We start from the raw sequence: 27,006 nt of genomic DNA, 5'->3' as shown, positions 1-27,006 counted from the left end.
TAATCCTATAGAGCTTGATGCCTCAGGGAAGAGGGATGCTGGGGGATGAGGTGGGGGTGGGTGACTTATGGAGTGGGGGGAGCAACCTCTCAGAGGCAAAGCAGATGGGGGATGATGTGAAGAACTCTGGGAAGGGGAACCAGCAAGGGAGGCAACATTTGGAATGTAAATAAAAAATTTTAATTAAAAAAACATAAAGCTAGACACCATAATGTATACTCAAAGAACTCAAAAGTGGAGAGAGAGAGAGAGAGAGAGAGAGAAGTTGTGACAAAGCATTATGAGACAAAAAACGTAGCCTCCCATTCTGGAAATGGATTACATCTATTTGGTATGTTGGCCAAAAGAGCCCCATGGAAACCCCCAAACAACCAAGTCTATTTCCAAAGCAATTGGTTGCTTTCTACAAATTGCCTACAGTGTATTAGTTCAGAACACCTCACCTTCAAAATTCATTGAACACGGAAAAGTTGATCCAGTGATGACCTATATCCTTCACCCATACTGTTAAGTGTTCAAAGTACTGTAAGTTACACTGCACACTACAAAAGAAGAAAGGTCACTGAATCTGACCCTGGGTAAGGGGTGTGGAGCATAGATACTGACAAGTGTAATCACAAAGTGATTCAGTGTTTTCCTGCTCCATGTGCACGAATATACTTGTGTATGCATGTGCGTGTGCATATTTGTATCTGTGAATCTCCCAGTGTATCCTTGTGTAGAACACCTCCCTCTACCCACCCTCAGCCTACCTTTCCCTTTCACTGATCCTTTTTCTTCCATTCCTGGTCAACACCTACCATCAAGAAACACTGACCCAAAGTTCAATCACCAGTGAGTATGTTCAGGTCATGGCAGTTGTGTTGAGTGTTTGTAGTGATAGCTACACACACAATGTCACACGGAGTCCTGATAGTTCACACTTGAGTATGCACAGTATTGGTCAATTAAACATGCATTTAATAGAAAAGGGAATCCTATGGACCCTTTTGTAGCCCTCATTTCTCCACTCATCTCTGATAAACAGCAATGAAAACAGAGTTTGAGTCCTTATTGTCTGTATGTTGAAGATCCACATGGGCTGTAGATGCTCCATCTTCAAACGTACCCATGATGCACTCCATAAGACCTGTCACAGGGAAGGGACTCAGCTTTCAGCTGCATCAGTACATCCCAGTCAGAGTCAGCAGGGAGAGCCAAGGAAGCCTTTAGGGTTCACTGGGCTCATTGCACAACTAGGGATGTAAAGGCAGCTGGATGATTACAGTGCTGCTCATTAAATAATATGGGATGTGGATGGGTCTGAAGAAACAGCTAAAAGAAGTTTAACTGTGTCTCTGCAAACATTCAGGGCAGTTAAACTAGGGCTCTGGAAGTTACTGCAGCATAGTCTTTCCAAGTGCTCACACTACCAAATATACATTTCAACTCCTGGATGGGGAACACAGACCTAGCTTTCCACACCAGGCTGATCCTAAGAGAAGGCCTTAGTGGTTCCTTCAGGCTTTTCCAATAGTGACCCTGTGTGTCTCCAGGTGTGCCAGGCTCAGCGTCTGCCGATGTCTGCATATGTGATGGACTCAGCCATGATATCTGTGCTCTGCGTGGTCCCAGCTCCAACTGCCCTCTGTGTGAGGGAGTGATGGTCCAGCTGGGCATATGTCACCTCCTGAAGGTCTCTTGCAACTGGCATCTGGAAGAGAGGGGCCCAGGAGTGTTAAGGTAGCTGAGGAAAGAGGAGGAGCTATAGAGTGAGGTGCTAACCTGCTCTATGAGTCATAGCTGTGTTATGCTGTGCTGTCTCTCCCAGTGGTTTTGGGATTGGATTACATGGCCCAGAAATGTGGCAGAAGTAGCTTCTGCCTTCTCTTGTTTTGAATGCTCTCTGGGAAAGTCAGATGCTATGAAGAACCCTGCTGCCTGTAGTCATTAGAATGTGACACTCAGGACAAGGATCCTCTATCCACTAGGCCTGGGGTGATAACAGTTAAATAAAATCAAGCTTTCATTTATATATATATATATATCATGGCTTACAATTGCTTAAAATTATTCCTTTTTTAATACTGCTGATTCTTAATTTTTACAATTGTTTATGCAAATTTAATGCAAGTTAAAAAGATATGTTCTTTAAATAACTGTCCTCTAGATATTTGAGAGCTGATCCAAAGGCTGGAGAGACAGCCATGGGTGCTAACAGCTGAACTCTCTAATGTTTTATGCTTATGACCCTGGAGAGATGGCTCAGCGTTAAAGGCCAGGCCCTCAGTCATGGAGTATTGAAAGCTCAGATCCCAGTCAACAGTTTTTTTTTTTAATTCTTCTGCCCCTAGATCCCTAAACCAAGAAACTGAAGACCTGATACTAAGCTGCTAAATTTGGGAACAGCTTTGTTAGTTAGCAGTAGATGCTGAATACAAATACCTACCCGGGTTTCTGTCTGTCTGTCCTCAGGAAGCCTGTTATCTGCAACTATGTTTATAGGAAAGACACAACAGGTTAAATGTTCTTTGGCAGACACTAGAAGACAATGATTACCACTTTATATCATACCACCAGCCTCTAGAATGTGTCTAGATGGTTTTCATCCAAATTGGTTCCCAACATACAGGGTAACCTCTTCATTGCTCTCAGATCCCTTACCTGGAGTCATTTCCAGGCCAGTAGTAGCTAGCTTGAGCCTGAGCAGAAAGAATAGATGATTAGAGACTGGTTGGAGGCAAAGGCCTGGGCAGTTCTACGGGAGTCATTCCAGGGATGGGTCTCACCTCTCCTCTGGCCTCTGCTGCTGTCTTTTGTTGTCTGGGAGTCCTGAGAATAGTCAATAGTCCACATTTAGGAGGGATTTCTTGTTCCCAGGATGCCCAACAGCCCCTGAAAGCCAGCTCTCACCACAGATACCTACCCTGCTTTTTCTGACGGTGGCTAAGGAAGCAGAACAGAAAGAGGGAAAGACAAAGGAGGAAAATCACAGAGACCACAGTACAAATATAGATGCTGTACGTCTTCAGCCAAGATGTATCTAGGAAAGATGGGAACCAGGTTATCATCAGCATACATTTATCGAGTACCTACTGAATAACATGCATATGCTGGGTGGTATTCATGAGCATGTGACTGTGTAAAATTGTATGTGTACAGTGGTCTTGAAACAGGTAATCAGTATCCTTGTGTTACCTGTCATACGTGTTGACCTGCTTTGTGTTCTGGGGCACACGAGCCTTAAAAGGAACCTTTTAAGGACTGAAAAATCAGATGTGCTAATGACATTCATTCGGGGTCCCACAGCTAAGAGCACTAACTTCATGATTGACATCAAGTAGAACAGCACTGCCCACTACACTCTGTAGGGCTTTGTGGAGATTGACAACTAATAAGAGAAGAAACAGGACTCCCTCAGCAAAACCACCTTGGGCTTCCTCCCACTGACGTCAACATCTTGTGTGTTCCTCGGGGCATCCCCTGACAGAAACAGACTCAGTCCCAATGTTGTCCTGTTGCCTGATGCCCTGAAGACAGCATCTAGTGCCCATCTCATCCTCTTCCTTAAATACACCCTTCTGCACTCACTGTTACACTATAGAGGTGACCACACAAGATGGCGTCCACCTGCTCCCTCTTCATGGGTGGTGCCCACTGCCCTTCCTTGTTCTTGAGGCAGAATCTTCAATGTCATTTAATGAACGTCAGACAATGTCTGTGTAGAGGCTGTTCCCTTGACCCCTTGCCCATGTCCAACTCAAGACCGTACGTGCTATTCTGTCCTTTCCACATACCATATCACAACTTAGACATATCATAGGCACATGATATATTTATAATTATATATTATATATGCAAGTGGAGTCACCCATGAAGTGCAATGATATTACAATTAACCGTGGACCTGTGGTAAGATTATAACTGATGTAAAAACTTTCTAAGCCCTATTGGCATTGTACCTGCCATGGAGTCTTGGTTGCCTGCAGCTTTTGGTGTAACATTTCTGCAGGACTACAGTCTAAAATGTGCTTTCTCTATATACCTACCATATGCCTGGTGTGCAAAAGACTGTCTGTCTGTCTGTCTGTCTTTCTCTCTCTCTCTCTCTTTTCGAGACAGAGTTTCTCTGTGTAACCCTGGCTGTCCTGGAACTCACTCCGTAGACCATAGCTCAATGTGGAAAACATTTGGTATGCGAAAGTGAAAACCAGAGTTTGGATTCCAAGAGCCCACAGAAAAAATTAACTAGACGTGACTGCCTACCTATAAGCTCAGTGCAAGGAGAGAAAGACCGAAAATCTCCTGAACAAACTGGCTCACCAGACTGGCTAAAACAGTAAATTCTGGGGTCAGTCAGAGATTATAGTTCAATGTGTAAGATGGAGCACACTTAAATAATACCTTTAGCATCAGTATGGACTTACATAGACATATATGCATATATATTCACCTGCACCCACATGCATGTCAACATAGTGGACACACAAACACACCTATGTACATAATACACATATCTAGGTAAATAAAAACATAATAAAGAAATATAAAATAAAATTATATGACAACCTTAGAGAGAATATCTTGGGTATTGTTTGGGTGCATCACCCATCAATTAAAAACCCTATGGCCAGACTGAAGAGTTGTCTCAGCAGGTAAGAGCACTGACTGCTTTTCCAGAGGTCCTGAGTTCAATTCCAAGAAACCACACAGCAGCTCACAACCATCTGTAATGGATCCAGTGCCCTCTACTGGTGTGTCTGAAGACAGCTACAGTGTACTCATATGCATATAATAAATAAATAAATTTTTAATTAAATCTTTTTTAAAACTATGGCATATAGGAAAAGGTAGGATACAAGGTGGAGCACCCATGAGGCAGAAAGAATTCTGAGACAGAGACAGGCTCAGAGTCATCAGGGAAGATGTGAGGAGGACAGATGCATGGGACCCAGCCATGGGGCAGACTTTAGATTAGTACAAATGGGTTGTTCTAAATCATTAGCTAGTGATGGAATGAGCCTAGCTCTGTGACCTAAGTAGTTGTAAATATATATCTGTGTCTCAGTTGTTATTCCGGGAGCTTGGGGCCAGAAAGAAATTAGCACATTACAGTTAACTTCTATCACACAAATTAACATATAAATAACTTATGTCTTTTAATACTGAATGTTATCTTTCAAGAATATAAATTATACAAAGCCACCATAATAATTGGTGTTTACCTATATGTGGGTTATAATAAAAGTAGTATGTAAGTTATATAGTGCAAATATTAAATAGCATATTCAAAATGGAATAGCATGGATTATATTAATATATAAAAATACATTTTGCTTCTTTCTAGTCTGTAACTGTGTCGGGGACCACATCATGTACTCCAGTCACCTTCATAAACCACCCATATCCAGAGGCAGCTTGGCCCCCAAGAGTCCTGACAGCACCAGGCTCAGAGTTGAGTTCTCCCACTACCCCAATACCTGGCTTAACTGGGCCCCAAGATCTCCCGCCCTGCTGAAGACACATCTTCCTTCTGGACCTCAACTGTGCCCAGGAGCAGATCTTGTGCTCCACCACCCCCAATCCTGACCACATCCAGAGTCAGCTTGACTCCCAAGGGAAAATGTCACAGCCAGGCTCACAGATGAGGTGCTCCAGACACTCTTCCACACCCAGAGACAGCCTGACCCAAGGAAACCCAACATAACCAGGCTCACAGGAGAGATAGGCTCCACTCAGAGACAGCAAAGCCAGTTAACAGCAGAGCTAACCAGATGGTGAGAGGCAAGTGCAAGAACATAAGCAACAGAAATCAATGCCATTTGGTACGATCAGAAGCCAGCTTTCCTACCATAGCAAGTCCTGGATACCCTAACACACCAGAAAACCAAGATTCAGATCTAAAATCCCATCTCATGAAGATGATAGAAGGCCTTAAGGAGGACATAAATAAGTCTGCTAAAGAAATACAGGAGAGCACATGTAAACAGTTGGAAGCTCCTAAAGAGGAATCACATAAATTCCTTAAAGAAATACGGGGAAAACATAAAAAGGATGAAGGAACTCAACAAAACCATTCAGGATCTAAAAATAGAAATATAAACAATAAAAAAATCACAAACAGAGACAACTCTGGAGATAGAAAATCTCTGAAAGTGATCAGGAGTCACAGACACAAGCATCACCCAGAGCATATAAGAAGTAGAAGAGAGAATCTCAGTTGTAAAAGATGCTATAAAAAATTGGAAAAGCAGTCAAAGAAAATACAAAGTGAAAAAGCTCCTAACCCAAAACACCCAATATATACAAAGGAATCAAGAAGTTAGATTCCAGAGACCCAAATAACCCTATTAAAATGGGGAACAGAGCTAAACAGAGAATTCTCAACTGAGGAAACTAGAGTGGCCAAGAAGCACCTAAATAAATGTTCACCATCCTTAGTCATCAGGGAAACACAAATAGAAATAACCCTGAAATTCCACCTCACTCCAGTCAGAATGGCCAAGATCAAAACTCAGGTGACAGCAGATGCTGTCTAAGATGTGGAGAAAGATGGCAGGATTGCTGGTGGAATTGTAGACTGGTACAAGCACTTTGGAAATCAATCTGTCAGTTACTAGACACAGATATACCACTACTGGGCATATACCCAAAAGATGCTCCAACATATAACAAGAACACATGCTCCACTATGTTCACAGCAGCCTTTTTTATAATGGCCAGAAGCTGGAAACAACTGAGATGTCCCTCAATGGAAGAATGGATACAGAAAAATGTGATACGTATACAGAATGGAATACTACTCGGCTATTAAAAAACAATGACTTCATGAATTTTGCAGGCAAATGGATGGAACTATATCATCCTGAGTGAGGTAACCCAGACTCAAATGGACACACATGGTGTGTACTCACTGCTAAGTGGATATTATCCCCAAATCTCAGAATACCCACAATACAACTCACAGATCTTATCAACCTTTACAAGAAGAAAGACCAAAGTGTGGATGCTTCAATCATACTTAGAAGCGGGAACAAAATAATCACGTGAAGTAGAGAGAGGGTGGGACCTGAGAGGGAGAGAAGAGGGGGAGGGAAATGGTGGCAGGATCAGGTATAGGAAGAGACAGGAGAGGAGTCCAGAGGGTCAGGTGAATGAAGAGAAATATGCAGCAGTGCAGAGCAGGGAAGCTGGAGGGTGGACCATTAAAAATGCCAGGGGAGCGAAAGGAGCCAATAGGAAGACATTAGCTGAAACACCCAACAGGAAGACATTAGCTGAAACACCCAACAGGAAGACATTAGCTGAAACACCCAACAGGAAGACATTAGCTGAAACACCCAACAGGAAGACATTAGCTGAAAAACCCAACAGGAAAACATTAGCCGAAACACCCAACAGGAAGACATTAGCCAAAACACCCAACAGGAATACATTAGCTGAAACACCCAACAGGAATACATTAGCCGAAACACCCAACAGGAATACATTAGCTGAAACACCCAACAGGAAGACATTAGCTGAAACACCCAACAGGAAGACATTAGCCGAAACACCCAACAGGAAGACATTAGCTGAAACACCCAACAGGAAGACATTAGCTGAAACACCCAACAGGAAGACATTAGCTGAAACACCCAACAGCGGGAGATAGAATCTGAAGAGACTACCCCAGTAGATAGGCATAGCCCCCAGGTGAGGAATAGGGCCACCTACCCAGTTCAACATTTTTAACCCAGAATTGTTTCTGTGTAAAGGAAATGCAGAGACAAAATAAGGAGTAGAGACTGAAGGAAAGGTCATCCAGAGACTGCTCCACCTTTGAATCCATCCCACCTGCAGACACCAAGCCCAGAAACTACAGCTGAAGCCAAGAAGAGCTCCCCAGACAGGAGCCTTACTATGGCTGTCCTCTGAGAGGCTTTGCCAGCAGCTGACTAAGACACATGCAGATGCTCAGAGCAATCATCAGACTGAGGCCGGGGAAGACTATGGAAGAGTTAGGAGAAGGAATAAAGGAGATGAAGGGGATTGTAACCCCATAGGAAGAACAACAATATCAACGAATCAGAGACCCAGAGATACCAGGGACTAAACCACCAACCAGAGAGCACACATAGATCGGTCCATGACTCCAGCTACATATGTAGCAGAGGATTGGCTTATCTGGCATCAGTGAGAGGTGGCCCTTAGCCCTGTGGAGGCTTGATGCCCCAGTGTAGGGGGATTATAGAGGGGTGAGGCAAGAGTGGGTGGGTGGGTGGGTGAGCATCCTCTTAGAGGCAAAGGGGAGGGGGAGTGTGAGGGGGGTTGCAGAGGGGAGACTGGGAAGGGGGACAACATTTGAAATGTAAATAAAATAACCAATTGAAAAAATAAAGTACAACATGTAATTTAAAAATTAAATTATACTGTTACACCAATAATACAATATATTTTATATATTTCATATACATTTATATAATTCAATATAAATTTAGTTTTAGATCTGAATTTTTAATGTGTTTCTTTGATTTGCTCAGAAGGGCAGGAGCATTTCTCTTCCCTCTCCAAAAGTTTCTACTTTAACTCACTTTCAGAACAATCCATTTCAAACAAGAGGATATTTATCAATAAATTCAAAGGATGTTGACCCAGGTCTGTTCAGCTGGGAAACACATCATGGCATGTCCCACCACAATGGCACGTAATAGGGTCTTTATCTTTCCCCCTCTATCTTCCCACACCCTGTGTTTCTTCCCACCATCGACCTGCCTGAGCTAGGAGCTTAGCTTTACACTAACACAGCCTAGAACAGAATGAGCACAGAAGACTCAGGACCACATCTCCTCCTTAGAGGGCTGTGGCCAAAGTGCAGCAGCACCAGGGAGTGGTGTAGCCCAACCGCCTGAGACAGGAGACATAAGAAAAGCTTGTTCAGCATTACACGGCATCCCAGATTGACTGTCAATCACAGGTCACACCCTTCCTGTGACACTTTCCTCTCACAGACTCTTCCCATTTTGTCTGGTATGGACACTGAGAAAGTCCCCTTATTTGTCATAAAGACAGAACTGGCTCAAGTTGGGCCCTAATGATCTTGCTCACACAATGTGTACAGTGAGACACGTACCACAAGGGGGTAGCATAGAGCTGTGCATGTGGTCTGGCTTGTCGCTGTGGAGACTGCTGCTTCTTCCCAGGGTCTTCAAAACTTGGTGTCTTTGACCAAAAGTTAATTTTCTTCATATTTAAAATAGTAGATGGCTGGAGAGCTGGCTCAGAGGTTGAGAGCACTGACTGCTTTTCCAGAAGCCCTGAGTTCAATTCCCAGCAACCACATGGTGGCTTGTAACCATATGTAATTAGATCTGGTGCCCTCTTCTAGTATGCATATAAGCTCTAATACAGGACTACACCAGGGAAGAGGCAGGGTGAAGGATTGAGAGCTTATGAGAGCAGCTATGTAGACCTCTTCTCCATCCTAAGTATTGATTCAAAGGGAGTGAATTGCCAGTCACTCAGTCACAGACTATGAGAAACACCTGGTAGGACAGGGAATGGAAAATAGGAAACCTGACAGAGTTCCTCCTTAATCCCTCCTGCTGGGAGAGTGGGGGTGGGGTGACCCTTTCCTTCTGTTCTTTCCTCATCTGCTCTGCTTGGCCTCATAGAATCAGTACTAAGCAACTCCCGGGAAGACCTGGAAGAACATGGGAAGTAGACTTTTAAATCTTCTTCCTGGACCTGACTCCAGGACATTCTGGAGCCTGACCACAGAGAAATCATTTCATATGAAAGCACCCCAGAACCATGGTCCAGGTCTGCCCACCAGCCATCTTTGAACCACATCACCTGTCTAGTAAGATGGTACCTCATTAGAGGAGATTACTTCCTGCAGCCACGACAGGCTCTGACTTGGTAGAAGGACAGGATAATTTACTGTGCCCACTGCAAAGACATAAATCACCTTGAGAGCGCACTGCCCCCTAACACTGCTGAGGCTCAGTCGCAGCCCAGTAAGAAGTGACAGCTCTGTGCTCTGCCTCAGGCTGTATCTGTATCCAAGTCATTTATGGTAAGGGGTGCATTGATGAGGGCTGGGGGAAAGGAGCTTTGGGATTAAGATAAAACAGAGATGGAGCCAGGGAGTAACAGCTATGGCTAGAATCCAGGGTTCTAAGAACAAACCTGAGGTCACTGTTGGGCCTGGGGCAGGAACCTGGGTGACAGGAACCTGGGTGACAGGAACCTGGGTGACAGGAACCTGGGTGACAGGAGCCTGGGTGACAGGAGCCTGGGTGACAGGTTCCTTGATCACCTTTAGCTCCAGCTTCTCACTGCGACTGGACCAGCTGTTCCCATTTGTATAGATACACGAATAATGTCCAGTCATGGTTTCATTCACTGGCCCAATGAGGAATCTATCCTCTGTCACATTAGGACTAGTTTTATCCTTAAAGATGTTGCCGTCCTTCTCCAAGCGGACTTTGTTATAGTCACCAGACTTTGAGCACACAACAGTTACAAAACTCCCTTGGGTGATCACAGGACCTGGCTCAGCGTAGATGGTGGGATCAGGCTGAGAACCTGGAAAAGAGCAGAGCAGGAGTCTCAGTATACACCGTGGGAACAGTGCCAGACAGAAAGCCAATTTAGGGGCACTGCTCCATTTTCTTACAAAATTTAGAGTTCTGTAGACATGAGCCAACTCCATAATTGTAACATCTCTACTTTCCATGTGCATTAAAACCCATCACATGGCAATAAGGACCTTATTGACCACATGTTGGGTCTGGTAAAGATCAATCCAAGCAATCTCAGAACAAGTCTAGACATGTCTGCTGCGGAGCCCACTGCCCTCTGCTTACTCCAGGGACCCCTGCATTCTCTACCTTTATCTCCACCTTCTTTTCACTCTGTTATTGGAGCTTAAAAGCCTACCTGCTTCAAGCTATCTAGATATAGGAGCACCCCCATCAACACATACATATATATACTTACATCAAGAGACAAATTTATTATCAGAAATGTTTTCAATGTAAATCTTTTTATCACAAATGTTTCTAATTCCACCTTCAATTAATTTAGTTTTTATCTCTACCATTTACATGTAAAATTTTCCATGAAATAGTTAATTTTAATGTGTTTTTCTATATATTTCTTGAATTTTACCAGAAATATTTTCTATGTATATCTTCAATTTTATCTGAAATGTTTATAATTCCACCTTCAATCAACTTAGAATTATCTTTATGCCTATCGCTCTATCTGTATAATTTCCATAATAATCTTTAATTTTAACATGTTTTTCTATATATTTCTTCAATTTTATCAGAAATATTTTCCATGTAATCTTCAAGTTTACCAGAAAATGTTTATAATTCCACTTTCGGTCAACTTAGAAATACTTTTATGCCTACCTTTATTACATCTATATAAAATTTTCCATGATAATCTTCAATTCTAACATGTCTAAAATTTTTAACACCTAAAATTTTTCTACAATTTTATCAGAAATATTTTCCATGTAAATCTTCAATTCTATCATAAAATGTTTCTCTTTCATATTTAATTTAGCAATGTTTTACATGTCTACCACTTTACTCTTTAATTTTCCATGAAAATTGTCAATTTTAACGTGTTTTTCTATGTATCTCTTCTATTTTAACTGAAATATTTTCCATGTAAACCTTTAATTTATCATAAGGTGTTTTTACTTCCCCTTTCAATAAAAAGAGACAAATTAAAACATATTAATTTACCTTTTTGTGAAGATGACATGGATCACTGACCACCCCTGCCTTTATCACTGTCCAAGCTTACAAATGTATAGTTGCTACTCGTAATGCACAACAAGCCTCCCGTCCTTATTTATGAGTAAATGAGATGATCTGCCCTGAGACCAACATTCTCTAGTCTCCTCTTCTCCCTTGAATTGTTCTTTTACCATTTTTAACATCTTCTAGAAATGATCTCTACGATCCCATGGTTTGGCTTATACAAGAACACAATTTTTTCCATTTGAAGGGAAATTATGGGAGGGAAAACTGATGCTGAGAAAAGAATTGTCCAATATAATGGCAGCAAGACTGCAACTAATGTGAGGAGAAGAGCATATGACTCTCAAGAGACAGGTAAGATCAGAGATGCGCTTCCTGGGATGACAGAGGAGAGATACTTCCACTGAGATCCAAGAGACAAGAGTAAATTCCTTGCACATAGCAAACAGGGACAAGGAGAATCAAACATTGATGTAACAGGGAAGCTACACACATGATACATCAAAAACATGGCTACTTAAACATGCTCTGAACAAAAGCAACGTCAGTTGACATCCCAGCTTGACTGAGGGATCTCATGGGATGCCATTCGTAGATAAAGAGTTACAAGTATTTAAAGACTGCTGAGAAAGGAAAATTAGTTTTTCCCCAGAGATGAGCCCCTTAATTAGTTATCCAGTTTCATTTAGTAATCTCTAAAAGCATATACAGATAAGCAACACTAAGCATTAAACAGCATGTTGTATGTTTGTGAGTGTGTGTGTGTGTGTGCAATAATAATAAAGAAAAAAGCCATGAATTTGAGAGGGATCATAAAAAGGAGGTACATAGAAGGGGTTAGGTTTATAGAGATGGGGAAAATTATACAATTATATTTTAATTAAAAATAATTTTGAAAAATTAAGGTACATTAAGGTTCACAGGACCAGAACAGACTCTGTTGAGATAAACATGTGAAGCCTCTGGGATAAAATATAAATAAAGGCTTCTGGACAAAACAATAATAATCAAAACACTAAACATACAGAATAAAGAATAATATTAAAATCTTCAAGGGAAAAGGCCTAGTAACACATAAAGGCAGGCCTATTGGAATTACACCAGACTTTTCAATGAAGACTAAAAGGAAAGAAGGGGCTTGACTGTCTCTAAGAGATCATGAATGCCAGACCAAACTACTATATCCACCAATACTTTCAATCACCAAAGATGGAAAAATCAAGATATTACATGACAAAGTCAAATTTAAACAACTCCAGCCCAACAGAGAGTACTAGAAGGAAAACTCTAACCCAAGAAGGTTAACTAGACCCGTGAAAACAGAGAAAATATTATATCACATGAACAAAACCCAAACAGGGAACACATACTCAAACACACATACACATGCACGCATGCAAATAACAGCACCAAAATAATAGGAATTAACCATCATTGGTCATTAACATCTCTCAATATCAGTGGACTCAATTCCCCCCAATAAAAAGGTATAGGATAACACAACGAGTGTGTAAACAAGATCCATCCTTCTGCTGCATACGAGAAATATGTGTCAATGTCAAAGATAGACATTACTTCAGAGTAAAGAGCTGGAAAATGATTTTCCACACAAATAGAACAAGAAGCAATGAGAATTGTAGCTATTCTATTGTCTAACAAAATAGACTTCCTACCAGCATTAATCAAGAGATGAGGAAGGGTGCGGGTCTCCTTGATCTCATGGATTGTTGACCAATATGGTCTACAAGGGCAGTGGCAGCAGAGACAATGGGGAGGGGCAGGTTTCAGAAGCCCCATGTAAGTACAGTGAATGACCACACTGGGACCAGCTATCAGAAGGCAAATCAACTTTATGTAGAGTGATTCGGGGCTTATAAAGTTTTAGGGGACTGAGCCAGGATGGGAAAAGGTCATTGTCTGAGGGCTGAAGGTACCAAAATGCCTCATCAACATGGGGAAGCATTTCGGTAATCTGAGATGCTAGCTGAATAGATTCCTATGAGGGGAAAGGAAATTGATCCTGTCATCTAACTAAGGCTATGTGATATTTCTCAGAAGCAGATGTAGGGGCTTAGAATCCCCCAGACAAGGACAAAGAAGGAGAAGCCTGACTTGAAGGGAGTTTCCCAGAGGGTATCCATTCATGGTTGACTTCAACCTTGATTAGCAGAGTTTTCCCACAGAAGGACACTTCATACTCAGGAAGTCTACATCTGTCAAAGAAACATTACTAAACTTAAATCACACAGCAAACCTCACACATTAATAGTGGAAAACTTCAGTATCTCACTTTCACCAATGGACAGCTCATTGAGACAGAAACTAGAGAAAGAAATAATGGAGCTAACAGACTTTATGACTCAAAAGGACCTAACAGGTATCTACAGAACAGTTCACCTAAACACAAAAGAATAGACCTTCTTCTCAGCACCTCATGGAGCATTATCAAAAAAAAATGATGACAATTCTTGCTTATAAAACAAGTCTCAACATATACAAAACACTAAGATAACCCCTGGTATCCTATCAGACCACCATGGGTTAAAACTGGATTTCAACAAAAACAGAAACTTCAGAAAGCCTACAAACTCAGGGAAACTAGACAGTTCCTTACTGAATGACTTTGCTGTCAAGACAGAAAAAAAGATATAATTAAAATCTTCCTAGAATCCAGTGAAAATGAATGCACAACATACCCAGATGTATAGGATATAATGAACATAGTACTAACAGGAAACTTCATAGCAAAAAAAAAAAAAAGTGCCTTCATAAAAAAGTCGGAGAGTGGGACTGGAAAATGGCTCAGAGTTAGGATCATTCCAGAGGACACAGGTTCAATTCCTGGTACTTGGATGGCAGCTCACAGCTGTCTGTAACTCCAAGATCTGACAGCCTCACACAAATCCAAATAATCATTAGGTCATATTTCAGAACCCTATAATCCACAAAATTGGAAAATCTAAAAGAAATGGGAAATTTCCTTGATACATACCATTTACAAAAATTAAATTAAGATCAGATAAACAATTTAAATTGATATATAACCCCGAAGGAAATAGAAAGTCATTAAAATCTCCCAATTGGAAAATAAATAAATAAAGCCCAGGGCCAAACGAATTTAGCACAGAATTTTACCAGACTTTCAAAGAAGACCCAATAGCAGTACGACTCAAATTAGTCTACAAAATGTAAACTAAAGGAACACTGCCAAATTCATTTTATGAAGCTAATTTCACGTTGATACCCAAACCACACAAATATTCAACAAAGAGATTTAGAGAACAAATTTTCTTCGTAAACATTGAGGCAAAAGCACTCAATAAAAAAATTGCAAACCATATCAAAAAACACATCAAAAAGCTCACTGGGGTAGATGAAGGGACGGAACTGTCTGGGAAGAGAAGGGGGGTAGTCAGATGTAGGGAGAGCCAGGGCGTGGAAGCCAGAAGAGTAAATGAAAATTGAGGGGAACATCTCTAGGTTGTTCCAGAAACCTAAGAGCATACAAGGGATGGAGCTGGGACCCCCACATATATGTAGCAGATGTGCAGAATGGTCTTCATGCAAATCCCCTAAGATCTGGAGAGGGGACTTGGTCTGACTCTGTTGCCTGCCTATGCATCCTGTTGTGGTCTGACCTCCCAGCACAGCTGTAGCCATTTTGATTTTTTTTGTTTGTTTGTTTGTTTTTGGATTTTGGGTTTGTTTGTTTTTTTTTTCCAAGACAGGGTTTCTCTGTGTAGCCCTGACTGTCCTGGAACTCACTCTGTAGACCAGGCTGGCCTCGAATTCAGAAATCTGCCTGCCTCTGCCTCCCAGTGTGCTGGGATTACAGGCATGCGCCACCACTGCCCAGCAGCTGTAGCCATTTTGTACCATACCTGGTAGCTATTTCATGTTGTTGCTGTAACACACCTACCATTCATTTATAGAGAAAAATAAGTTGACTCAGAGCAGGACCCTGCGGATGACATCCCCTCCTATTTCTGTATGCCCCGAGGTTTATCAATCTTAAGAAATTCCACAAAACTTTATGTAGGATTCATCAAATTGAAGGTCAGTATGAACTGTTATATCTAAAATGACTTGAGTCAGAGATGATCAGCAGGCAGCACTTCCTGCATCTGCCTATGAGCTCATTGTGGTTTTTGTGATTTTGTTTTTTATATAATCTGACTGAAAAAGATGTTTGTTGCCATGGCTCAGCCCTGAATTCTGAGCTATAGTCCTGATCAATCAGTATTATGCTGGGCTTTCAATGAAACATCCCTGTCTGACTAATATCTGTGGAGTTCATGTGGTTTGTGGAGGACTCTCAGACCCCAACAGAACCCACTCCCCTAGCTGAGCTGTCTTGCCTGGCCTCTGGGAGAGGAGATAACTAGTCTTGCAGTGACTTAATGAGCTATGGTGGGTTGGTTCCCCAAAAGGGACCTCTGTCTTCACAGAGGTGAAGTGGGAGGGAGGTAAGTGAAGAGGTCATGTGATAGGAGCACCGGGAGGAGGAGTGCAAGAAGGATTTAAAGTGAATAAATAAGTTGACTGATTAATGGGAGAAAATTATTGTTGATCATGACCAGGTAGGCGTCATCCCAGGAGTGGATCAAAATATATAAATCTGTCAGTGTAATCCACCATGTAGGCAAACTGGGGAAAAAAGGAAAAGTCACATGACCCGAAAAGCCTTTGAAAAATTCCAACACCCCTTCATGCTTAAAGTCTTGGATAGATCAAGAATACAAGGGACATACCTGGGCTGGAGAGATGGCTCAGTGGTTAAGAGCACTGATTGCTCTTCCAAAGGTCCTGAGTTCAACTCCCAGCAACCACATGGTGGCTCACAACCATCTGTAATGAGATCTGATGCCCTCTTCTGGGGAGTCTGAAGACAACTACAATGTACTTATATATAATAAATAAATCTTTGAAAAAAAGAATAAGAAATGTTTAAAAAAAAAAAAAAACAAGGGACATACATACCTAAACATAATGAAGGCAATTTGCCGCAAGCCTATATATAGCCAACATCAAATTAAGTGGAGAGAAACCCAAAGCAATTTCACTAAAGTCAGGAACAAGACAAGGCTGTCCTCTCCATATCTACACAAAATGGGATGCGAAGCTTTAGCTAGAGCAATAAGACAGCTAAAGGAGATAAAAGGGATAGAACTTTAAAAAAAAAAGAAGAAGCTAAAGTGTCTCTATTTCCAGATGATATGATGGTATACATAAGCAATCCCCAAAACTCTACCAGAGCACTCCTACAGCTGATAAACACCTTCAGCAAAATGGCTAGATACAAGACTCACTCAAAAGAAAAAAATAGTAACACTTGTATATACAAATATTAAATGGGCTGAGAAAGAAACCATGGAAACAATAAGTTTCAAAACAGCCACGAATAATATATCTTGCACTATCTCTAACCAGGCAAGTAGCAGACTTGTATAACAAGAATGTCAAGGCTTTGAAGAAAGAAATTAAAGAAGATATCAGAAGATGGAAAGATCTCCCATGCTCAGGGATCGGTAGGATTAACATAATAAAAATAGTCTTCTTACCAAAAGCACTCTACAAGTTCAACACAAATCCCATCAAAATTCCAAAACAATTCTTTACAGACTTTAAAAGAACAATACTGAACCCTTTATTGGAGAAACAAAAAAGCAAAAATAACTAAACCACTTCTGTGCAAGAAAAAACTTCTAGAGGTATCATTATCTTTGATCTCAAGCTGAACTACAGAGCTGTAGTAATAAAAACTGCATGGTATTGGCATAAAAACAGACATGTTATTTTTAACATGTGGAATCAAATTTGAGTGGAATCAAATCAAAGAAACAGAAGAAAATCCATTCACCTATGCACATCTGATTTTTTTTTTTATAAAAGAGCTAGAAATATACAATGGGAAAAAAAGAAAGCATCTTTAACAATTGGTGCTGATCTAACTGGATACTGGCATGCAGAAGAGGCAGATAGATCCAGATCTATCACCCTACACAAAAACAAAGTCCAAATGAATCAAATACCTAAACATAAAACCAGATTCATTAAACCCCATAGAACAGAAAATGGGGAATAGCCTTGAAGGCACTGGCACAGGAAACAAATCCCTGAACAGAACACCAATAGCGCGGGCACTGAGACAACAATAAATGGGACCTCAGGAAACTGAAAGCTTCTGTAGGGCCAAGGGCACCATCAATGGGACAAAAAAGTGCATGGCTTCCTCATTTTAAAAGTAAAACTAAACACTGTTTTTGGAACTTGTAAGCTACTTATTGTTGATAGATACAGCCTGTGTTCAGTGAAATAGTTTTGTGGGTATGGGTTCTATCTTTCCTTGAACAAGGTAGGCAGAGTAAGTTAGTTAATGCCTAATAGTTAACCTTGTATAAAATAAGAGGCTAGCCATTTGATATTTGTGTATGACATCCCCAAAATCACAATGTTTATCCATAAACAACTATCTTTATTTGGTTTTATAAAAAGAAAAGGTAAGTGTGCTGAGATGGAAAATTATCCTAACTTTTAGTATTCCAAATCAAACTTTAATTTGGAACAGCAACACCATCCATAAAGTTCAAAACAAGTTATCTTGTTTATGAACTTCCTGTACGTTGTGATATGGTCTTGAGTTGATAGTGTTATCAGTTTTCGTTTCCTCTATTAGAAAATTGGATAATTGATGGATTCTTTGAACAGAAACATCACTGCTTATTAAAAAGTTAGATATACAGAATGATTTAAAAATCCAGATGTTCTAGGGTATTTTTATTCACATTTATTGATTAAAGAGGGAAGGAATTCTATTCAAAGTTTTAAAGACTAGTCAGTTGTCAGTTTTTTTAAACCTCTGTTGTAATTATAAAAATATTGGAGATCTTTTTTGCTAGTTAGATGATTGGTTTCATATACTCATCTAAAAGCTACTATATAGTACATTTATTCAATGCATTTATTCATCTTGTTGTCAGCAAATCTGCAAGCTTGGGAACAGGGGTGTTTTGTGTTTGTTTGTTTGTTTGTTTGTTTGTTTGTTTGTTTTTAATAGACTTGAGCTGGTGATGTACGTGTTCTGCACTAGTGCTGCTTGAAGCTTCACATGTTCAGACCCCTGCTTTCAGAGCAAGGATCAGTCCATGTAGACTTTGGCCCCTTTGAGATGTAGCATATGCCCCCTTCAGTCGGCATGCTTAAACTTTAAAGTATCTTAATTCTTGTTTTGATAGTAATGACTTTACAGATTTTCAGCAACCTGTTGTAGAGAACACCTGCTCTTAGAAGCACAAGTTTTACTCATTGAGTCACTGTGACCAGACAACACAGCAGCATTTATTTTATTGCAGACTTTCAGAGTAGGCTGAATATGCAGAAGTTGGTTAATTCTGTCGGGTACCTGTGAATTTCCTTTCAGGATCACTTTATGTCAAGAGATAAACGTAAACGTTCTGTTTGTTGAAAATAACAATTTATTTTCATGCTCATTTCCTAAAAGACAGAAGCAATTAAGTGGGAACCCCGTTATATATTTTTGGTTTCCCTTTTTCATTATCCTAAGATAATGCTACTTTAAGATTTTTGAATGTTTAAATATCATGTGAGGATTTTATTTGATAAACCTGGTAAGTCCTATATCTGCTAGGGATACCTATCTTAGTGACAAAGTTGGGGAAGTTAGTACAGTGATTTCAAGAGTGGATATATAATGGCTTGAATGCTATTAAAGGTAAATGGTAGCAGTTGAGATTTTGGGGGACATTTCCAGCTTGGATTAAAGGGAGAGTATAGTTATTAATTGAATACTATTTGGAGTTGCTGAGAGATCACAAATGTAACAGCAAGTTCTAAAGTTCATTTTATTCACTTCAAGATATGTCATTTGCAGAGTTGTCAATGTATTCAGTTTCTTTTTGGTATGGGTTTGCAGAGAGATGATTGCGCATTCTTTCTGATTGTTATTTTTATAATTACCAGAGATGACTGAAATAGAAAAAATGTTATACTGGATTTGCAAGTGAAGTGTAAGTATTTTGTACTGAAATTTAAAAAAAAATGTCTTAAGAGCATTAGCAGGTGTAAGAATCCAGATAGTAAAATTAAAAATGTGAAGCTGCAAAAAAGGGGGGATATTAGCCAATAAAAAAAAAGTACAGAATACCCAGGGTACAGTCCAAAGAACTCAAAAAAGGTTAACAAGCCATAGAGTCCAAGTGAGGATGCCTTAATCCCACTTGGAGGGAGAAGAAAGCAATCACAGGAGGGAGGGAACTGGGTGGAAAGTGGGCAGGAAGGGGAAGAGGGGAACATGATCAAGCACTGGGTGGGGAGAAGAGGACTGAAGCCCTGAGGGCCAGCAGAAAGAATGGACACAGGCAACCTCAGAAGGTAGGAGGGAGGGGAACCTTCCAGAATATTCCAGAGACCTGGAGGTGGGAGAATCTCAGGACTCAAAGAGAGGGACCTTAGGTGAAATGCCCTGCAGTGGGGAGAGGGAACTTTTAGAGCCCACCTCCAGCAGAAAGACGGGGCATCAAGTGAGGGGTGGGGTTCTATCCCACAGTCAAACACTCATGAACCCACACACCTTTAGTCACTTGATCTTTGACAAAGTAGCCAAAACCATGCAGTGGAAAAACTGCATTTTCAACAAATGATGCCGGTTCAACTGGAGGTCAGCATGTAGAAGAATGCAAATTGACCCATTCTTATCTCCTTGTGCAAAGCTCAGGTCCTAGTGGATCAAAGATCTCCACATAAAAACAGATACGATGACTCTAATAGAAGAGAAAGTGGAGAAGAATCTCAAACACAGTAGCAGAGGGGAAATTTTCCTGAACAGAACATCAATGGCTTATGTTCTAAGATCAACAATTGACAAACAGGACCTCATAAAAATACAGAGCTTCTGTAAGGCAAAGGACACTGTCAACAGGACAAAATGGAAGCCCACAGATTGGATAAAGATCTTTACCAACCCTGCATCCAATAGAGGGCTAACAACCAAAATATACAAAGAACTCAAGAAGTTAGACTCTAGAGAACCAAATAATCCTGTTAAAAATGGGCTACAGCTAAACAGAAAATTCTCAACTAAGGAATCTCAAATGGCTTAGAAGCACTTAAAGAAATGTTTAACATCCTTAGTCATCAGGGAAATGCAAATCAAAATGACCCTGAGATTCTACCTCCACCAGTCAGAATAGCTAAGATCAAAAGCTCAGTGACAGCAGATGCTGGAGAGGATGTGGGAAAGGAACAATCCTCCATTGCTGGTGGGATTGCAAACTGGTACAACCACTCTGAAAATCAGTCTGGTGGTTCCTCAGAAAAGTGGAAATTGGAAATAGTTCTATCACTCCTGAACATACACCCAAAGGATGCTCCTACATAAAATAAGGACACAGGCTCCACTATGTTTAAAGCAGACTTATTTATAATAGCTAGAGACTGGAAAGAACCCAGATGTCCCTCAACAAAGGAATGGATACAGAAAATGTGGTACATTTACAAATGGAGTACTACTCAGCTGCTAAAAACAATGACTTCATGCAATTCACAGGCAAATGTATGGAACTTGAAAATATCATCCTAAGTGAGGTAACCTAGTCACAAAAGAACATACATAATATGTACTCACTGATAAGTGGATATTAGCCAAAAAAAAAAAGCTCAAAATACCTATGATACAACTCACAGATCATATGAAACCCATAAGAAAGAAGACCATACCAAACTGTGGAGTCCTACTCAGAACGGGGAAGAAAATAATCTCAGGAGGTAGAGGGAGAGAGGGATCTGGGAGGGAGACAGGAGGGGGAGGGGAAAGGGGTCCAATTAAGATACAGGAGGGGATGGGGGAGAAGTACAAATGGTCAGGAATGTGAAAGGAGGTGTGTAGCAGTGGGGGAGGGGCAACTGGGGGTAGCCACTGGAAAGTCCCAGATGCCAGGGACCCAAGAGGTTCCCAGGACTCAACAGGGAGGACATTAGCCAAAATGCCCAACAAAGGGGAGATTGAACCTGTAGAAACCATATCCAGTGTATAGGCATGGCCCCCAGTTGAGGGATGGGGTCACCCACCCACCTCAAAAATATTAATCCAGAATTCCTCCTGTCAAAAGGAAATACAAGGACAAAAAATGGAGCAGAGACTGAAGGAAAGGCCATCCAGACAGGGCCCCACCTAGAGAGCCATCTCAATCTGCAGTCACCAAACCCAGACACTATTACTGATGCCAAGAAGCATTTGCTGACAGCAGCCTGGTAAAGCTGTCCCCTGAGAGGCTCTGCCAGAGCCTGACCAAAACAGATGTGGATACATGCAGCTAGTCATCAGACTGAGGACAGGGATCCCAATGGAGAGGTTAGGGAAGGACTGAAGGAGCTGAAGGGGTTTTCAACCCCATGGGATGAACAACAATATGAAACAACCAGACCCCCCAAAGCTCACAGGGATTAAACCACCAACCAGAGTACACATGGGGGACACATGGCTCCAGCTGGATATGTAGCAAAGGATTGCCTTGTTGGGCATCACTAAGAAGGGAGTCCCTTGGCCCTGGGGAGGCTCCCATCACAGGGGAATGCTGGGGCACTGAGGCAGGAGTGGGTAGGTTGGTAGGGGAGCACCCTCATAGAGGCAGGGAGAAGGGATGGGGGTTTGTGAAGGGGAAACTCAGAAGGGGGATCACATTTGAAGTGTAAATAAATAAAATAACCAATAAAATAATTAAATTAAATTAAATTAAATTAAAAAAACTTCTATTTCATAATTGTTCTTGTCTGAATGAACTGCAGGGACAAAATTAGAAAGGAGGTCGAGTGACAGGCCCATTTTGGGATTCAACTCAAGGGGAGGCTCCAAGGCCTGACACTGTTACTGAGGCTATGGTGTGCTCATAAAGAGGGACCTTTCCTGACTGCCCTCCAAAAGACCCAACAAGCAGCTGAAAGAGTCAGATGCAGATATTTACTTCCAACCAATGGACAGAAGCTCCTGACCCCTGTGGTTGAATTAGGGAAAAGATGGAAGAAGTTGAGGAGAAGGGCAACCTTGTAGGATGCCTAGCACTGTCAACTGACCTGGACCCCCAAGATCTCTCAGACACTGGGCCACCAACCAGGTAGCATACACCTGCTGATATGAGACCCCCAACACATATACAGCAGAAGACTGCCGGGTCTGGATATAGTCAGAGAAGATAAGAAAAGTCAGAAAGATAAGTCAAGAGATTGGAGACCCCAGGGAGTGGGAAGGTCTAGGGGTGGGATGGGATGTGGAGGCCTCCTTGTGGAGACCGAGGCAGGATGAGGAGGTATGGGATATGGAACAGGCAGAGGGTGGACCGGGAGGGGGATAAAATCTGGATCATAAAAAAAGATTAAATAAAAAAAATTTTTAAATCATAGCATGGTGTAAAATACACATCAAAACAGCATGCCCCAATCCATAAGTATATATCATTGTTATTTGTCAATTAAAACATTATAAACGAGAAAACAAAGGAAGACGGGCAGAAACAAGGAAAATAGATGAATAGTTGGGAGTGTTTATGATTACAGGGAATATTCAAGGGTCTCCCTCCAGACATCCCAGGTGCACATGACTCCCTCCAAAGCTGCCCAGGGGTACAGAAGCAGACAAAGGCAAAACTTACCCTTCTGTGTGCTAATTTTCGATCCCAGGAACAGCACTGAAAGAAAAATTGCAATGAGCAATGCATTCCCCACAGTTTGCTTAGAGGTGAGAATCTAGGGAGGACGAATGTAGGTAGGACATCCAGCCTCCCATGAAGACACAGTCATTCCTCCTCCAGCCTCCACAGCAGTGTCAGAGTCTAATCCTCTGTCTTCTTTTGTAAGAACTGTAAATTGTCCCCAAGGCCACAGGTAGAGACATTCAAGTATTATTTGGGGCTACAACATGAGTTCAAAGTCAGTCTTAGCGTATTATTGCGACTATGTCTCAAAACCAAAAGTAAAATGGGGGCTGGGTTTGGGGGGATAGAGGTTCACAAGCCCCCACCCCTAGCTGAGGAGCTATTGATAGTTGATAGCTTCCAGGAAGGGAGGGTCAGTTTTCTCAGAGGATTATGGTCCCTGCTAGTTTGACCATACTCCAGCAGAGGGCCCCACACCCTTGGATAGATGGACAGCACAAATTATATTCATTGGATAATTTTTAAAAAGATGACACAATATTGGGATTGGGAGGGAGTGGGTGTGGAGTTACAGGCAAGAAGGGAGGAGAATGTAATCAAAAGACACCCATTAAATTCTCAAGGAATGTATCTTAAGTATATCTAATAACAATTTATATCTCGCCAGGCCCATGGATTAATGCATCCCAACCATCATCTTAGCAACTTCTATGGAGATTAACACACAGACCCACAACTGGCCAAGGTGTAGATAAAAGAGACTGCAGAATGCCCGGCCTTAAAGGGAACATACAATCCATATATGTCTTCCTCACAAGACTCCAGAATCATTTAGGAAGAGTGGATGGAAAGAACACTAGAGCCAGACTCAGTCGATGACTTCCGGGAATGCAGTGTATTCTGAAGACTGACCAAATACCAGAACTGCAAGGGAAGTTAGGCACTCGCTCCCTGCCTCAGCCTCAGAGCTGTTGGGAGTTGCTGACTGCTGAGAGAGGGAGAGTCACATCTTAATGGCTCACAACGCCAATCCCAGCACTTAGGATACAGAGGCAGGTGGACCTATGTGTTTGAGGCCAGCCTGGTCTATATAATGAGTTACAGGACAACCAGAACTACATAGTTAGATCAGGCATCAAAAATAAAAATAAAAATAAAAATAAAATAAAATAAGTGTAGTCCCTGGTAAGTCAACCGTGATCCAGTACTAGACCACGTACTTATAAGTATTTGGGCAGCACAACTTGGTCTTACAGTGCTGACAAAAATGGAACAAAGTTAAGAGGGTAGGGAGGAACAGTAAGTCTAAGGAGAGTTGAGGGTGAGCAGTGTAAGAAACTCTTAAAGAGCTATCAAATGATTTTTTTTTTAAATTCTGAGCAGAATAATCAATACCACATAACATTTGCGATTGTAAAAAATAGGGTTGGGATGCAGGAGATACAACTAGGTAGAGTGCTTGCCTAGCATGTACAAGGCCTTGAGCTCAACCTCCAACACCAGGAAAAATAAATGTCCCCAAGTCATCTTCCCTTCCTAAGTCTTTTTGAAGGTGAGCTTGGCCTCAGGCCCCATCACTGCTCCTAACAGTAAGTCTGCAAGTAGGAAATGAGGGGAAGAGACTCTCCTCCCAGGGCCTCCAGAATCTCCTTGTCTGGTCTCAAGCCTGAGAGAGGAATAGACTCCTTCCCCTACCCCTCAGTTTTCCCAGGACTCACCAAGCATCATCAGGATGACAGGATGGCGTGACATGATTCAGGCTCCAGCAGCCTTACCAGGTCTGACTGGAGCAGAAGTCCCGCAGCAGGCACAAGAGGCAGGATGTGTGCACTGGAGCTCGTCACGAGGTTTCTGTATGAGGTCACTCACTGGAAGAGGAAGAGGTTTCTCTTCTGGACTCTTCACCCTTCCTCCTAGCCATTGGCCTCACAAGAAGGTGTCAGATTCTAAAAAATGTTTCCGGCCCCTAAGTTAGATGCAGCTGAGCTCGTTCCTCAACTTGTTTGCCTCTCTGTAAATATGCAAGAGTAAGATTGTCCATAGCGTCCCCATTGCGGAAAGTAAAGGCCACCAACTTATGCAAAACATTTCAACTTCAACCCAAAGCTCACATTTCCTCGTGTTTATAATAAGAAACATTTGATGTTAATATTTTTGCAAAAAAAATCTCAACCAGATATTTCACATATAAAATTTGTCCTGTCATATATAATGCTTTTAATATTAAATATTAGTGTGTGTGTGTGTGTGTGTGCGTGTGTGTGTGTAAGAGAGAGAGAGAGAGAGATAGAGAGAGAGAGAGAGAAAGAGAGAGAGAATTAAAAATAGAACCCCAGAGTATCCATCGCTCCAGTCGCATATGTAGCAGAAGATGGCCTTGTTGGACATCGATGGGATGAGAGGACCTTGGTCCTGTGAAGGCTCGGTGCCCCAGTGTAGGGGAATACCAGGACAGGTGAGCAGGAGTGGGTGGTTTGCTGAGGGGGAGAGGGAAGAGAATAGGAGGTTTTTCGAGGGAAAACCAGGAAAAGGGATAACATTTGAAATGTAAAAATAAAGAAAATAGCTAATAAAAAAAGATTTAAAAAAAGAAAAAGAAAAAATAAAGTGTGCCATAATACATATACATCAAAAAATAGAACCCTGGCATGCAATAAGGATACATGCTCCACTATGTTCATAGCAGCCCTATTTGTAGTAGCCAGAACCTGGAAAAATCCCAGGTGTCCCTCAGTGGAGGAATGGATACAAAAAAATGTGGTATATTTACACAATGGAGTACTATTCAACCATTAGAAACAATGAATTCATGAAATTCTTAGGCAAATGGATGGAGCTGGAGAACATCATACTAAGTGAGGTAACCCAGTCTCAAAAGATCAATCATGGTATGCACTCACTAATAAGTGGATATTAGCCTAGAAACATGGAATACCCAAGACATAATTCACATATTAAATGATGTCCAAAAGGAATGAAGGAGTGACCCCTGGTTCTGGAAAGACTCAGTGCAGCAGTATAGGGGAATACCAGAACAGGGAAGTGGGAAGGGGTCGATGGGGGAATGGGGAGGGAAGAGGGCTTATGGGACTTTCACTGAGTGGGGACCCAGAAAAGGGGAAATTATTTGAAATGTAAATAAAAATATATCGAATAAATAAACAAAAAAAATAGAACCCCAGTAAGAGGGGAAATAAGTATAGAAGTGAGATGTCAGCACTCTCGTAATCATTGCAACTCTATTCACAAGATCTGTGATTGAGAAATCATTCTGAAAGAGGTTGAAGAAAGTGTGGTGTACGTAGATGGTGGAATGAAGAAGAAGAAGGAGGAGGAGGAGATGATGATGTTGATGATGATGATGCCGTCACCACCATGTGAAAAGCCATGGCTGAACCTTCAATAAATGGCTACAAGTGAAATGCACAAGACCCAGAGGACGTGTGATGAGCTGTTTGCCTCATGGGAAACATGTAAAGTAGTCATATTCAAGCTGAGCACACTGATCCATTCCAGCAACAACTGCACTTGAGAGGGTGAGGCAGGAGGATTGCCATGAATGCAAGGTCAGTCTGTACTACATAATGAGTTCTGAGCCA

The 27,006-nt window shown here is 41.5% G+C and overlaps 1 protein-coding gene across 3 annotated transcripts; it reads right to left on the bottom strand.

Annotated features, from left to right (window-relative positions):
* Window positions 1-939: 939 nt before the first annotated feature.
* Lair1 (leukocyte associated immunoglobulin like receptor 1) lies at window positions 940-25,295 on the bottom strand. 3 transcript variants are annotated; one of them, XM_052170269.1, is made up of 8 exons: window positions 25,126-25,286; window positions 23,405-23,440; window positions 10,150-10,548; window positions 2,906-3,022; window positions 2,769-2,811; window positions 2,644-2,681; window positions 2,429-2,472; window positions 940-1,693 (listed from the first exon to the last, which is right to left on the bottom strand). In XM_052170269.1, exons 1-8 carry the CDS (start codon window positions 25,157-25,159, stop codon window positions 1,547-1,549), a joined length of 858 nt encoding a protein of 285 aa, XP_052026229.1. In that variant the 5' UTR covers window positions 25,160-25,286; the 3' UTR covers window positions 940-1,546. The 3 variants fall into 3 exon arrangements, with proteins under 3 accessions (XP_052026229.1, XP_052026237.1, XP_052026232.1); XM_052170277.1 differs by lacking the exon at window positions 2,906-3,022 and having other exon boundaries at window positions 25,126-25,295; XM_052170272.1 differs by lacking the exon at window positions 2,429-2,472 and having other exon boundaries at window positions 25,126-25,290.
* Between the last annotated feature and the right edge of the window lie 1,711 nt (window positions 25,296-27,006).

The sequence above is a fragment of the Apodemus sylvaticus genome, chromosome 1 (assembly GCF_947179515.1).
Source record: "Apodemus sylvaticus chromosome 1, mApoSyl1.1, whole genome shotgun sequence".
In the NCBI taxonomy this organism is placed as follows: domain Eukaryota; kingdom Metazoa; phylum Chordata; class Mammalia; order Rodentia; family Muridae; genus Apodemus; species Apodemus sylvaticus.
This window is presented reverse-complemented; position numbering and strand designations above follow the sequence as displayed.